This window comes from Agelaius tricolor, unplaced genomic scaffold (assembly GCF_023055355.1).
Source record: "Agelaius tricolor isolate 1412-34295 unplaced genomic scaffold, bAgeTri1.0.p SCAF_1, whole genome shotgun sequence".
In the NCBI taxonomy this organism is placed as follows: Eukaryota; Metazoa; Chordata; class Aves; order Passeriformes; family Icteridae; genus Agelaius; species Agelaius tricolor.
In genome coordinates, this window is record NW_027269261.1 from 95,501,283 (window position 1) to 95,517,128 (window position 15,846).

The 15,846-nt window shown below is 41.7% G+C and overlaps 1 protein-coding gene across 1 annotated transcript; it reads left to right on the forward strand.

The window, feature by feature from the left end:
* The first annotated feature begins 1,709 nt into the window (after window positions 1-1,709).
* On the forward strand, window positions 1,710-5,920 carry COX7A2 (cytochrome c oxidase subunit 7A2). The gene is made up of 4 exons (XM_071444625.1): window positions 1,710-2,201; window positions 3,263-3,349; window positions 4,780-4,864; window positions 5,706-5,920. The coding sequence occupies exons 1-4, from the start codon at window positions 1,725-1,727 to the stop codon at window positions 5,762-5,764; spliced, it is 708 nt and encodes a 235-aa protein (XP_071300726.1). The 5' UTR covers window positions 1,710-1,724; the 3' UTR covers window positions 5,765-5,920.
* The last annotated feature ends 9,926 nt before the right edge of the window (window positions 5,921-15,846 follow it).

The window sequence follows — 15,846 nt, forward strand, 5'->3', positions numbered from 1 at the left end:
GTAGGTGGAGATCTTTCTCACTAGACCCTGGATAAAGATGTAAAATAAAACAATTTAAGCAAATGGAATACCAGTTACATGCAAATTGAATTTTTACCTGAGGACTGTGCCCAAATTTTGTAAAATAAAATGGTGAGATGCTTAGTGTTAGAGGTGCAAGAATGTAATTAATAGCCTCATTATTAGTTCTGTTATAAAAATGGGAAGGACTGTGATATTCCTGGAAGAAAGGAAAATACTGTCTTTAGGATCACCTACTGAGGCCTAATTATATGTGCTATCTCTTTAGCAGGATTTATGTACCCTTGTATTACTGGTTGAAGGGGTAGAATACTTTTTTAATGACAAATGCTTCTAAACAGCTAGGTTAACAGGCCTGCTTTCTTTCTGGCTTAAACAGAACTGTTCAACAGTGAGTTTTGAGAAACCATTTTGTTACAGAATACAATACGTGCAAGAGTTGCCCTGTTCAGTTAGGAAAAAGCAGTGTGTTTGTGTCTAATGAAACATCTTCATCCTAAAGCAGCAAGTTGCCATTTCTCATTCCCTCAAGTTTTCATTTCTTTACGAATCAGTCAACACTGAAGAGACCAGCTGTCCTTGCTCTGAGCAGTTATGTAGCTTTGATTAGTAGGTAACTCACATGCCAATCCTTAAGTATGGCCTTTCTGTTGTAAAGTGTATTTTTACAGAAAATATCCCTGAAATTTAGATTCAGACATACCAGAAAGTAGCCCATACAGCAGAAATCAGGATTAATAACTTCTCTGTGAATTATGATCCTTTTACCAGTATCTCAATACAACTGGGTGTATGAAAATCAGAATAAAATATTGTATACACCCATAAGATTGCAAGAGGAATGAATTTCCATTCATCTGTCTTACAGTGGTAGTAATGTGTTATATAATTTTTAAGTGTTATTCTGTGATAGCACTGCTCAAATGTTTGAAAACCATTTGTTAAATAATGTATCCAATTTCCTTCTTTGTTGAAACACCTATTTGTCCATGACTGTGCTTTCTATATGCTATTTTTAATGTTTTGCACAGCTAAGGCTCTACCTATAAATGCTTCTTCTTCACTGCATTTTTAGTTTCTTTCCAGGACAGCTCATCAGATTGAGGGTGTAGTGCTTTGAGATACGATCCTGGTTATTTTCATACTGAATTGAGCACTAATTTGTCGTGTTTGACACACGTTGTTCATCATGAGGTTTGGCACCAGTGCAAAAGTATAGTAATGCCAAAAACTAAGTGCACTCAACTGCAGCAAAGCCATGCTTGACAGCATTGTATTTCAGCATAAGGTTGAAGCATGGGAAAATGCAATTACTGGGCTAGATCTGCAATGCAGAAAAAACATAGGCTTCTCAGAGTAGTTTCTTGAAGGACAAATCATTCTTTCCTGAGATTCGAGTAGGTTTGTATTTCGTACAATTCCGGCATTTCTTCACTCTATGTAATTATAGATCGTGAAACATGAAGCTGAAGTTGGTTGGATTTTGGTTGTGGGTTTTTTTCCCCCCACATGCAGAACTCTGTGTCCCAGCCACTAACGGAGCTTGAGGCAGGTACTACACAAAATACTTTGGGATTTTCTGAGTGTAGTGGCTCAACAAAGGATGGATGCTACATCCACGCAGGGGTGCCAGAACCCTCCTCTGAGTTGGACCCAGGCTCTGCCTCGCTCGGCGTCCTTGCCTGAAGTGGCGGCCCCTCGGGATGTCCAGCGAGTCCAGGCGAACAGGCCCAGCCCAGGGTGCTGCTCTCCCAAGACACGCATCCCGCCCTCTGCAGGTATTAAACTTCTCAACGAAAGGAGATTTAAAATTCTGTATGGAGGAGCTCGGGGGGACATTTCATGGGTTTCCCAGAGCGCCCTCTGAAGGCGCAGGGAGGCGGCCGCAACCACAGACTCCCGTGGCAGCAGGTTCCCCGCCGGGGCTGTGTGGGCAATCAAACGCTCCCGGTGTGCCTCAGCCGCTGCCGGCCCTGCGTGCCCAGGCTCCCGGCCCCGGCGCGCTACCCCAGCCGGGCCTGGCGGACTGGCGGGGGGCGCTGTGGGCTCTGCGGCGGCGCTCTGGGCCGCTCCCTCTGTGGTGCGTCCGTCGTGGGCGGGGGAGCCGCTTCCCCTTCCGCTGCCCTTGTTGCCGGCGGGAGGTGACAGGACCAAGAGCCGCGATGTGGCGGAACGTGCAGGTGAGGCCCGGGGAGAGCGGCCCGCTGCCGCCGGCGGCGTGTGGGGCTCGCTCAGGGTGCCCGCCCGGCTGCGGGGCTCGGCCGCGGCGGCCGCTCTCCCTGCCGGGCGCTGCGGAGCGACCTGCGGGGGTCGGGGCAAGGTCCATGTAGCGCTGAGCTTCAGGGACTTGAGAGGATAAGGTTGAGTCGCGGGGCTCGGGTACGCTTCGCTCGTCTCTAAGGAGATCAGTTTTATAGCGTGTTTGTTTGGGGTGGGTAAGGACAGGAGATGCCTGGTCCCGTTCCTTGCAACCAGCATCACCGGTATGTTTGCTCGCCCCATGGCTGCGTTTCCAGCGGGGGTAATTGTGTGGAAACGATGTGTTCCAATGTTGCCTGAAGGAGGCCGAGGCTGCCTGCAGCTTAGAGCTACCGCGCTTTGAGCTTTGGCATTTTAGCAAAGGCAGATTAAAGAATTGTATATAGGTCGTTGATTTTGGTAGGCTACCCTATGTGATCAGTGTGTGGAAACAGATTCTAGCTCAGGACACAGCAAGGTGATTTAAGCTGTGTGGTGGCATGAAGGTGCCTCCTTAGCACTCTGAAGGTTGTCTCCTGTGCTGGTGGCTCCTAGGTGAACTGCAGCAGTGACAGGAGTTCCTTGTCTTCACAAACACAAATATTTTTTGTCAAGAATACTATTGTCCCTTTCGCTATCTAGATACAGAAAATGGTGTCCAAAACTGAGGCCTAAGGGGCAGAGGCTGAGATTTCTCCTGAAAGGGAACCTGAAGGTTATGCTGCAGATCCATAAATCTGTTGTATCTTACTGAAAGTAATTTTCCCGAGTTTTTCTTTTCCAGGTAGCTAGTCAAGCAGTCTTTTACATAGTTTGCTGAAAAATTTACTGAATTCAAAACTAGCGTGTTTTGGTGAAGTTTTGTACGTTTGTTTGTTTTAAAAAGCCTTTTATTTTTGCTGTCCCTCTTCTATCTTGCTTTTCAAAGAAGCAATTTCTACCCAGTGTGGACAGAGCTGTAAAATGTCACTGTTCCTAAAACACTGTTTATCTTTTATTTCAGGCTCTTCGCCAGATTTCCCAGAGAACCATAAGCACTGCTTCACGCAGGCTTGTAAATAGAGTTTCTGAGAATCAGAAGCTATTTCAGGTAATGAATGACTTGAATAATGTTAGTAGATTAACAAGGTTTTAGTAGCTCATAACTGCATGGTTTTTTCAAAAGAACTGGTCGGGCTCCCCTTTACATCTGAAGAGAGCTCTCAAAATCAGTTGTATGACTAGAGCATTTGCAATTAGCAGTTATTTTCTGCAGAGGTTGTGTATTTTTACATGCATTCTTGCTGACTCTTTAGGGGTTTTTTTTGTACCCCATGAAATGATTTGTACTGGAGTTTCTTGTAATTATTAGGCATGGTACAAAGATAAAGTACTCTGAAATTAGTTGGTATGGGGGAGTATGTCCAGTGAACAAATAGAGAAAAAGAGTGAAAACACAGAAATAACAGTGAAAAGGTAAACCTGAAATCTTACATCTCTTTCTATAGCTCATAGATGAGCCTCGTAATTTTTAATGAGGATGTGGTATTACTGTATTTCTCAGTTCTGAAAACTGTAAAGGTCTTAAATGATTGGATTAATTCCTTGAAAAATATTGAATCTTTACAAATAATTTCTGAATTACTCTGTTCCTGATTGATAGGGCCACTAAGTGAAGTAGTAAAAGCAGAGAATACTCAAGAGAGTAATCCCAGCTGTGAGCCACAACCTGGAGCTGTAGCTTCAGACTGAGGATAAACTGGTCTTCAGCTCCATGAAAGGGACCAAATATATTAGAAGTCCCACTTAAATTGTTTTAGTTTCTAATTGGTTTCCTTTCCTCTGAAAGAGAAAGCCAGTCTTGTTGAGACACTTGACTAAGGAGCACAGTGTTCATTTTGAGCCAAGAGGAAGGAAATGGGAGGGTGATGTTGGTGATGGCAGGGGGTCAGAGGTTCAGTTTCTGCTGGCAGAGATCTATTGGCATATCTCTTCCTCCTTTCATTCCTTTCTTGTGGGACAGCAAGTTAAGATGGGGTAAGGTGCAGGTCCCGAGCACTGGAGGCTGGCTTGAAATCCAGAGCAGCGTCATCTTTCTGACAGGGGTAAAGATCACGTGGGTCTGGTGCTTAGAGTTTTACTGTGGGTGGAGCAAAACAATTTCCTGTGTGCCACCAAGTGACAATAGAGACTCCTCCCCCTGTTGCTCCCTGTAGCAGGCACTGACTGTACTGGAGATGGACGGGAGGTTTCTAGGGGTGGTAATCACATCCTGTGCACCTGAGGGGTCTGGCTGGTGTCAGAAGTGTTCATGCATCTGCCAGTCACTGCTTTGGATATGAACTGTGCACATATCCATCACCTGATAGCAGAGTGAAAGCTTTCAAGACAGAGCAGGATCTAAATCAGGTTCAGTGTCTTTTGGGAGTCAGAAAGATATTGTGGGGTAGTAATTCTTCCGCTGGGTAATTGTAGTTATATTAACACAATATTGTAAAAACTGCATATAAATAGTCCATTTTTGTCACTTGTTTCCATTAGGAGGATAATGGCCTCCCAGTGCATCTTAAAGGTGGGGCAAAGGATTCTCTGTTGTATAGAACCACTACGGGTCTGACGCTGTTTGGTAAGGCTAATACTGAAATATTTTTGCTTTGGTACAATTTCCAATGCACTATTAAAATATTTTTGCTTTGGTACAATCTCCAACATGAATGGTGTTTTCTCTGTAAAATAATTATGCAATGCCTTCAGTCTCTTCTTTATAACGTGCAAAGTTTATGTAGAGAAGCAAAAACCACATTTGGACATACTGTGTATTCATTTGTGCTTTTTCCAGGTTTAGATTTTAATATGACTTTTTCCCAGACTAAGCACCATGGTCTGAATACTCCTTCAGGTTTTACATATGGTGTTAGAGAAAAACAGAACTACTTCATCTGTTCTGCAAAGGAGTAAAATGTAATTATAGCATGTACATGAACCAGTTTTCACACTAGCCTGACTCTTCTTAGTGATAGGTGATACTCAGTGTACTGAGTTTTCATGTGCTGTGAAAACTAGCAGAATTATAACCAAGATTCATAATACTATATATATATAGTCTTTATGTTGCTTGTTACCTAATTTTGCAATAGCCTCTTAAATGTGTTGATCAAATGGATTTTCAGTTCAGCTACTTTAAGAATTAGTAACTTACTTCATGATTGTGTAGGTTCCACAGATATGCCTCTCCCCACTTTTTTTCCCCATCTCTTTATTTTTGCAGCCTGTGGAAATGTATTTAAATTTTTTTTTTCTCTAAAATATGAATTACCAAAAAAAAATTGAGACATGGCTGTGGAAATGTATTTTGTCTGAATTGCAGCTGCTTATTGTCAATATTTCTTCTGGAACAAACTGGAAAGCTGACTTCAGAAGAATTCTGTGTGCTAATCTGAAAATATCTTTTCTGTCTCTTAATTCAGGAACAATGTATGCTGTTTATTACCTTCTCGTCTCTTCAATGCCCAAGAAGCCAAACTGATTCCATTTGAGGATGCCTCAGCAACTAACATCTCTTTGTCCAGTTCCCATGTGACTGTGGTGGCAGCTTATTATAAGCAGCTGGTTTAATGATTGGAATCATATGTTAATTGTAACATGTAAACTGCAATCAATAAAGCAGTTTTTACGTGGTGTAGTGGGTGTCTGGACTGTATCATCTGTTTATGCATGTGAGCATTTGTGGTCGTAGGGTTGCCAGGCTGGTGAAGAGAGAGGGCTTAGTTTAACTGAGGTTGCTGGCAGAGGAGAGCCTCAGCCCTTCCCACTCCTCATCTCAGTTTGATGTCCGTGCCAGCCATAGATGCCCAGAGCCAGGAAAGGGATTACAGGTCAGCAGGAGCACCTGCAGAGCAGCACAAAGGACTCACAGACACTCCAGCCAGGAAGTGTCTCATCAGGGACACAAGAGTGCCTCTGTGGGAATGCAGTGCCTCGTAGGGAATGAACAGGAGGAGTTAGGGACGTGCTTGTACGTGCAAGGCTGTGCTCTCAGCGGAATCACAGAGGAGCAATGGGATGGAAGGACTGGCAGGGAAGAGGAGGTGCCACCCTCTGTGTCAATGACCAGCCAGGCTGCATGGAACTCCACTGGGGATGGATGAGGAGTTGATGGGGAGCTTGTGGGTCAGGATTAAAGGGAGGACAGGGACAGGTGACATTGTGGTGGGGGTCTGTTGCCGGCCACCCGACCAGGAGGACTGAGTAGATAAGGCTATAGACAGACAGGAGCAGCCTCATATTCACCAGCCCTGGGCCTCATGGGAGACTTCAGTCTCTCTTGGAGGGACAGCACAGCAGGGCATAAGCATCACTTGTAAGGTACTCTTACTAGCTTGATTATTGCAATTATTGGGGAAAGTCATAATGGAAGCACATTGTAGCTCTGCATCCCTAGTTCAGTTGTATGTTCCTAACAGAATTTGTGCCTTTTTAACTTTCCTGTTGCTACTTGTGGGTTATTGTGCCCAAAGGCTGGTATTGACTCTGTAACAAATATGGGACTTCTAAAAAAACCCAAGCAATTTCATCAAAGTAATCCTTTTGTTTTTCTTCTCAAGGAAACAGTGGAATTTTCAAAATGTGAAAACAAGCTCAAACATCTAGCCTCCCACTACAGTGCTATTTTAAGCCTCTTGTGGATTAAGTTTGTTTCCAATTTTTTGTTGCTATCCCGGCGAACCACAGTATATTTGTTAAACTCTAGGCAAACTGGAAGAGAAGGATGAGTGTACTCAGGATTCTTTCTAGTAGAACCAAAAATCTTAAAAAAAGGTGAGTGGGGGAATACCCCTCAATGGTAGCTTCTCTGCACAGATGGCTTTGGCCAACTGCATGACTAAAAGAATAAATACCTGGATGGATTTATTGGAAAAAGGTTTGGGAAGTGGGGATGAACATTGATTCCTACAAAGAAGAGAAACCCTATGGCACAGTAAACTATACTACACAGAATGTGAAGAATGTGAAACACAGAACAGTCTGGTCTGTGCAGTGCTGGTAAGGCTTCTGCTGCCATCACATGCCAATGTTACCCCCAAGATGTGGACCAAGTGATGGGCACCTGGAAGGCAATGTAAGGAAAGATCAATGTGTTTAAAATGCCCACATTTTATCCTGCCTATAGGGATTATGGAGAATTTTGAAAGGAGTAATTGTTCAAATAGTCCCAACTATAAAATCCTGTGATGAGCTAGGCAGTAAATTTGTGTGTACAAGTTTGTGTGTGCAATCAAAGCAGAATGTGCAGCTTTCTTGTTTTTGCACTGAGCTGTGTCTCAGTCCATGTCCCCGGGATCCAGAGCAAGCTGTGAGGTGTGGGGCCAGCAGCAGCCCAGGTGGCAGAGCATGGGGGAGTAAAAGGCAAGCTAGGAAAAAGTTTCATCCTACAGAGCAATCACTATTTATAGTCAGAGCCTTGAAATGTTATTTAAATGAATATCAAATGGCAAAAACTTGTTCTGGCAGAGTTGGGTGCAGTATCCCCGGGGTATGTCTCTGGAGCTGCAGCAGGCGGGAGAGCGGGCGGCGCTGCCCGGGCCGCGCTGTGCCGGGCGCTCACAGGGAGGCGTCCGCGATCCGCGATCCGCGATCCGCGGGGCGGCCAGCGCTCCGAGAGCTCTGCTGCTGCGGGAGCAGGAGGAGGAGGAAACCAAGCAAAACCCACGGTCAGCTGCTCAGCACCATTTCATGGGACTGCATTGCAACACGAGCAGGGAAATTCCCATCTGCTGTGCGGTCTATACATGTATTTCATTGCAAGCTCAACCACATCACAAATTGTGAGAGGTAAACTGGGTGCCTGTATTGACTATATATTGTCTCTCTCTAGGAGAATGCGAAAATAGAGCCATGTATCTTCTCTGTTCTACAATATCTGAAGATCTTAACTTCAATCTCCCTATGGGTATTATATGAGTAACAGAAAATAAAATAGGCAACATCCCTTACTCCTTGCTAATGTGAAAAAGTTTCAACTATAAAGGAATAAAATGGTCACTGACATGAAGGCATGGGATTCTAGACATTAATTATACTCAGCTTAGAAGTGTGCCAGCTTTGTCAAAATAAAAAAATCTTCATGCCACTGTAAGAGAAATGAATATTCAAGTAATAATCGGAAGAAATAGAAAATTAAATCCTCAGTACTGCAGTTCCAAGTTCCACAATCCTTTCTGAGACTCCAAATGTACAGACCATGTTTTACTTTCTCCATTTGGAAGGTAGTTCAGAATATCAACTCTTAGAATGGTGCCCTGGGCTACATTTTCTTGGCTGTTGAATACATGTATACATCCAATTAGCCTGACACATACAAAAATTTCCCCAGTAAAAGTCTGAGTACTAATAATACCACAATAATACAGTATTGACTTCCTAAAAGACACCGTGAAAGAGTTCAGAAGCTCTCTGAAGTAAAAAGAAAACCCCAGGGAGATCTCTAAGTGTATGATCTTCATTATACTTCTTTTTTTTTCTTTTTCCAGATCCCAGAGTAAAAATATCCCTTTTCTAGTGTTGCTCACCTTAGCTATCACTGCTCTGAACTATGAGAAACCATGATGAATTTTTTTTCTGTTTTCATACTATGCTGTCACTTCTTACTCTCCCATTCTTTCTCAATTCTTTTCACTTATCAGAGCTGGAGATTAACCTTCACAGTTGCTAGGATGAATCAGACTTTCAGAGTCAAAATCAATCTGATCAACCTGACTTGACCCTAAATAAGGTATTTAGGGGATGAGTAAGTCAGAACTAATGTATCTTTTCATGTGCATGCTTGTGCGATTATTTTTTTAAAGAAGTTCCTTTTAGCAATAACCACCTTCTCTAATCTAACTTGCCTGAGCCTTTCCACTTATTTTTTCAGTACTCAGTCAATTCTGCTGTAAAAATAATGGCTTGTCCAGAAACACCATCTGAGGAGAATCTCTTGGCTGGACTGTAGTTTTTCTGAATGTAAGTATTCACAGAATCACAGAATTAACTAGGCTGAAAAAGACTTTTGAGATCATCAGGTCCAGCCTATATCCAAGTCTTCAAACTCAGAGAGCAACACATACAGTCTGATACATGTTTTGGTCTTGCCTCAGTATTTTTCAAGATTTGTTGTTATTATTCACAGGTTTTCCATTAGACTAACTGATCACAGCCTCCCCCAAAACACATCTAGAGCTAAAAGCACACTTATACCTATTTCCTCAAAAATATACATCCTTGTCAAAAGTGGTCATTGGCTGGGATTCCTGTTTATAAATGTTGTGATGAGCCAAATTCATTCTCAGGGAGCTGGGGAGGTACTTGTGGGAAGGGGTTATCCCACTGAGTCCCCAGTCAGGCAGTTCTGAGTTTAGATCCTCAGAGAAAACCAGTGTCTGTATGCGGCTCATTAAGTTCTCAAAACATTCACTCCCATTGCTTATAGCCTGCTGAGCCCTAGAGAAAACTGCCAGAGAGATGAATTTGTCCTTTGCTTATGTGTTTCTTTGAGTTCCCAATCCACAAGTGTGAACTTTCTGGAACATAAGGATCTTCTGCCTCTTCAGTCTGGTATATCATGTGCAATCTTATAATCTTCCTTCTGCCTCCACGGTGTTTAATTCTTTTATTATTATATTAACCTGCTTTAGTATTTTCATTCATGAAAATGTCTGTCCTTTGCCTTGTTTGGTCTCTGCTCTCTGCAAGAAAAGGCAAGATGCTGTCTGGGTGGGCATGGAAATAAGTTGGAAAGTAATGATGAGGTAAAATTCACTAATATTTAAGCTTTATGTACACAAGAACATGGGAGGAGTTACAATAAAAAAGACCACAGGAGGCTTGGAGTTTTAAAGTTACCTAAGTTAAGGTTTCCTAAAAGGATTGTTGCAAACTAAGTATGAAATGAACAAGGTCACAGTATTGCTTTAAAAGCATATTTCAGCATAAGCACTCTCCTCTGTGAACTATTTTGACTGCTAACAGAGTTGTAAAATAAGAGAGAAGTGGAGTGTCTTGTGATATGTCAATCTAATAAAATTTTATCCTTCACCTTAGAGATATGTTGTGGAATAGCTCTCTTGAGGCTGCCTGTGAAGTTCACCTAGAGATACACAGTTCCTTGTGATTTCACCAGGAGCAGCAGAAGAATGTTTTCCTTGAAAGGAACAATAAGATATTCAATGGAGATACTTAAAATGTATTAAACGAGTTAAACATTTTGTAGAGGACTTCTCAGGCCCAAAGAGACATAGTCCAGTTTCAACAATATCTGAAACAGAAGAAAAAAAATTAAATACTTTTAGATAGCTGTCTTATTTTTCTATGGAAGATTTCCCTTTCAGCCAAGAAATCTGGGCTGTGCAGGACTCAAAGTACATGATCTGTCCACAATGTTAATTTTTGTAGGTTAAGATTCTTCTAAGAGTTTCTCTGTAAATCTTATGGTACCATCCTCATCAATGCAACTGTAACATGATTAGTAGATATTTGGAAATGCTTTTCAGAATAAAAGAGAGAGAGAGGGAGATTCAGTGCTGTTACACTTTATTGCAGGTATTGAGACAGTTTGCTCTGAAAAACTGTGAGCGGCTTCTGTTCCTACAGGGTTCCAAGGAGAAGCTTGTGATTCTGTTAGGGCCTTTAAGTAACTAACGTGTTCTTAATAATAATTGAGTTATATATGTTTATATAATATAAAAATGGTTCTGCATTGTTTCATCTCAACATCAGCACTTACTCTGGATGACTAATGCTCTGGGTCCTGAAGTTTATAATGGAAAGGCTGACACACACTCAATCTTATCTATCATAGCACTATGCAAAAGGGAATTATATAATTAAAACATTATAATGATCTCTATTGCTCAGTGGGCAGTTACAAGTCCCACAGGAGTCAGGCCAACTGCGTTATCAAGGTTTATTCAGTCATCTCTTAGGAGCAGCTGGCACATTTTGCTAAATATAGTGTGGTGTGCTAATAAGTGCTCCATGTGGAGCATTGCACTGGGATCACTGTGCCACAGAGCTGGAGTGCAGTGCATGGGATGTTAGCCCACCTCCCTTTGGCTGAGATTTTCAGAAAGAAGTTAAACTTAGGCTGCTAAAGCCATACTCTGACATTTACATAAATAGCCTGATTTTTCAGAAAAGTAGTACCAAGAAATTCTCTTCTATTAAAATAATAAAATAGAAAAATGTCTTATAACAACAAGGAAAGATGTTATTATTTTGGAAATAGTGCTCAAATGTATGAGCAGATTTCTGGGGAAAGAAGAGGAAAACCACAACTTTTGGTTTCCCATCTTAATTAATTGTGGGGTGTAAATGCAGTTTCTGGATGAAAGTCACAGAACAGTTGTGGTGCAGGATGAACCTCAACACTATGGCTGGTCTGTATATGATGCATTTTACAGAGTTAGGCAGGAATCTCTGTCTCAATCTGTACCTCTCTGTTTGGGCCTGAGATCCAAAAGCAGAAAACCAGATGAATAGGACCTGAAAATCACATCTTTTGATCAGGTCCAGGCCCATTTACTGATCTTATTCTGGTTTCTGGTAAATAGATATTTACATGAGTAGACTACAAAGCTTTGTATCAGCAGAAGACTTCACTGGCTAAAGTACCAGAAATGGAAAAAGTTTTTGATTCAATGCCTCAACTGGAGTGCCCAACACCGTTTCAAGTTATACCTGAGGCATTTGCTTGGGGCTGGCAAATACAACAGAGGACCTGCAGGAGACTCATACACTTGCTTTACACCAAAGGGGAACTATCAGGAGGTCTGTAACACTCGAAACATCACTGGGAGCTTGCCTCTGCCTCCTGGGTGGTCCTGAACAGTTTGAAATGTGTCAGCATATGTGGGTCCTTGTCTGTAGCTGGCAGCTCCACAAGAGATCTCTGATGCTGCAGAACACTCAGATGGCTCCACTGTGATAGCAACTGATCCAAGACCCATGGATGGTGGGTGGCCCAACTGCTCAGGCACCGCCGAGTTCAGTAACTCAGGGCTTCTTCAGCCACTGCAGAAGTTTAGATGCTGGGCTCATGTGCAGGCACATAATGTACCATAACCCAGAGCCAAATGCCATCTGAGGTGGCCATGCAGGACAGAGCAGTGGGCACAGCCAATGTTCCTAAAGGGCAAAGCTGCGATGGTGGGGCCAATGTCAAGGAGTACAGGTCCTCTGCTTGCCTCCTCAACCACTCTGGAAGTTAGAGAAGCAGACTCCAGAGTTTTTATTAGAAAATAAAGTCCTGACAGCTACTCCTGGCATAAAGGGATCTCATCTTGCAGCAGCTGTTCTTAGCTGGGGAAGAAGATAATGATGTGGTAAAGCCCCATATTATGATATGCTTTAAACAGGAAATCCCCTAAATACATTTCAAAGGGCACTGGGCAGAGGGTAAAGGAGCAACAAGTCAGATTTGCCAAAAGCCTATTTGTTTAAAAATCCTAAGCAGATAAATTTATTTATTTTTTTATTTATTATTTTTGTTAAACAAATAAGAGACATTGGAGCTAGTAGCAAACACATTTCTCTGGATAAAAAATACATGCAGAAATCAAAACAATGCCAAACCCAAGACATGTGCACTAAACTGGGCTGACTAAAAGCTAACAGAGTAGCGAGGCCAGCTGGAGAGCATCCAAGAGATCGGAGGAAAGGGCATATGAGAGGAGACATTTTAACAGCTTCAAGTGAAGCCTCTCAGCAGGCTGTAGAGGTGTTGATATCCAAGTGAGAGACTCAACTCCAACAGGTGAAAAAGGCTGTCAGCAAAGAGTACATGGAAGCTTTCAAGTAACCTTTAAAAGTAGAAACAAAAGCCTATAGTTTTCTGTTTACACAATAGAGTGCTTCTGATACTGAAGCACAGGCCAACATCTATTTATAATCAAAATAAATCTTGTGTTCTGGTATTTGGAACTGTCCATATTCATCATATTGGGAAGCAGCAGCCACAAGGCTGCACTAAGAAATAATGATTTAGATCTGCATTGTTTTGGTCCATGTATTTTCCTCCTTAGTCACTTGCCAATTAAGACTTTTGCAAAAGAAACAGGTTTCTTTTTCAATGCTGGCTTATGTGGAGTTCATAAATATTGTGACAGGTGATACCTAGGCTGTGTTTTCAATGCCTTTGAGCTAAACTCTTGCCTGACTCTTTTTTCCACAAACCCTCAAAGTGTTCAAGTGTCCATCAATATCTGTGATAGGTGATATGCAGATGAGATCCCCAGATGGTATGTCCCAGGAAAGTATATATAATTTAGGCTATCCAGCTCCTTGGGCCTGGTGCATTCCCTAGATGTGTCCTAGCCCAAGTTTTGTCTCTGGTGCTCTTTCTTTTGCAGAGGAAGAAACTGTGATGAATGCCACAGTCTGCAAGTTTGAATATGAAGGCACTCAGACTGAGAAGCTGGGGGGAGTGGGGAGCAGAGATGGTGGTGACCATGGAGTCCACCTCCCACAAAGTTTAGAAATGGTCAAAAAAATTACGTGACTATCATATGCAGACATACTGTAACAGTAAAAAGGGTTTTAGCAAGACTGGTGGGATCTGTACCTCTGACAGTCACATACAAGGATTTTCCCAGTCTGGCTCCTTTACTCCCTGAGAGTTTGCAGACATGCCAGCAAGCAATTGCAAGCAAGCAATTTTTCACAATAAACCAAGGCTATTTTTGTGGAATCCAAAGGGTTGGAACTTGATGATACTTTTGGTTCTTTCCAACCCATACCATTTTATGATTCTCTGATCCAAAGATACAGACTTCTCTGGTGTAGTTGTATTTTTATTTCTGATGGCTGTGCTCATAGTTATAATTCTGGACAACTCGCAACTCACCTAAAACAAGTTATTATCTATTGTCAGCTGGTACAAAACAGCTCCCCAAAGTATGCTGTTAATACTAAGTATGGTATGGAGAATTTCTCTTTGAAGTCCTGGGGTACTTGAAATAACAGGTCATGAGCTAAATGGCTTCTAGGGATCTTTTCCAGCCTCATTTACTATGGTTCAGTGCATTCACATCAGATTCACTTGTCAGAATGCTTGAAGTTTTGAATATTTGTCCTGCTGAACTGAGGATTTGGGGTTGACATTTACATCTTCTAAACCTTCTTGGAAAGATACGTATTGGGATAGAGTGCAGCATCAGCTGATTATTCCCCTTGACAGCTTTCCTCCAACCTGCTCTTCAGTCAGAGGAATCACCACATCCTCAGTGCCATTTGTGTCTGTGGGGGAGAGAAGGCCAGCATCAGCAGTCAGCCTGGTGACAAGGTATTGAGTCTTAAAATTCCCTCCCATCATTAATTATTCCACTGTCTGCAAGAAAAGGATCAGGTCACTCATTAGCTAATGCAACCTGAACTTTCAGCAGCTTTGAATACTTTACATTCAGACACAAGCTTATCTTCTCTGTAAGATTACCTGCCACAGACCCTGCTGTCCCAATAGATTCTGATTTTTTTTCATATATAGAAGTACTAAGAAGAATTAGCAAAATGTTCCTATTCAGAGCTTGGCACTGCGCCATTTCAGCATTTGTTGCCAATTAATATCGAGAGCTTCTTCATAGGAAGAAATTACTTTGCAATAGTTGAAATCCTACCAAATATAGGGAAACCCATGGCTATTAACCCTTCAGCAGATATTGAATCCAATTAGGTACTCAGTGAGCACTGTACTGTAAGTACAGTGTTCTGCAAGTAGCAGCTAGTGTCTAGTGATTTCTAAAAATATTTTAATTTTTTAAAATTATGGGTTTTCTCAGAGAATTATTGCTTCACCAAGAAACCCTCAGCTATGTGAAGATGAATGCTTAGATCTGCCTTCACAATTCTTTGTGGCCAGTCCATTGCTGTGACAGGAACAATTACATTAAAACATACAGTGATACCTGAAAAATATACAGAGTCACGGTCCTCAATTTATTTTCTTGTCCTCTTTAATCAAGCAAGATTTGTACTGGTTTCATAGACGAATGCTTCCTGAATAGATTAGGACTCTGTCATGAAATAATGAACCAGCTTCTTTGAAAGAAAGCAACTTTATTTAGAAATGTTACAATATAAAGTGTGTTTGTGAATATATAAGGGACTATAAGATTGTTGCATCTATTTTTTCCAATTTTAGTATTAAAGATCTATATTTTTTAAAAAATGACTGCCTACAAATTAACTGGACTTTCTCAGACTCACAAACTCCACTAAATACCAGCCTCTTTCTATTTATAACTCTGCTTTTGAAAGATTTATTTGCTTTTCCAGTTCTACTTATCTGGAGCCACAATAATTAACTTTCACAACATTACATGATGGGAAAAAACCAGTTACACAAATTAGAGAAATAAATAGTTGCTAAGGAAAACATACCTGGTGAGGCAGATAATTATTTCATGGCTGTCACACTTTCCAGGGATGCTGCTTCTGTAGTTGTTCCATTGAATGAGCAGATTTCAGATAGAAGAAATCCTCTCTGAACACTGCTAATATAAGAAGCCAGTCCTCGTTATGAGAGGTCAGACTAGTTCTGCTCTCTGAATTCCAGATCTGAAATGAACTTATCCAAAT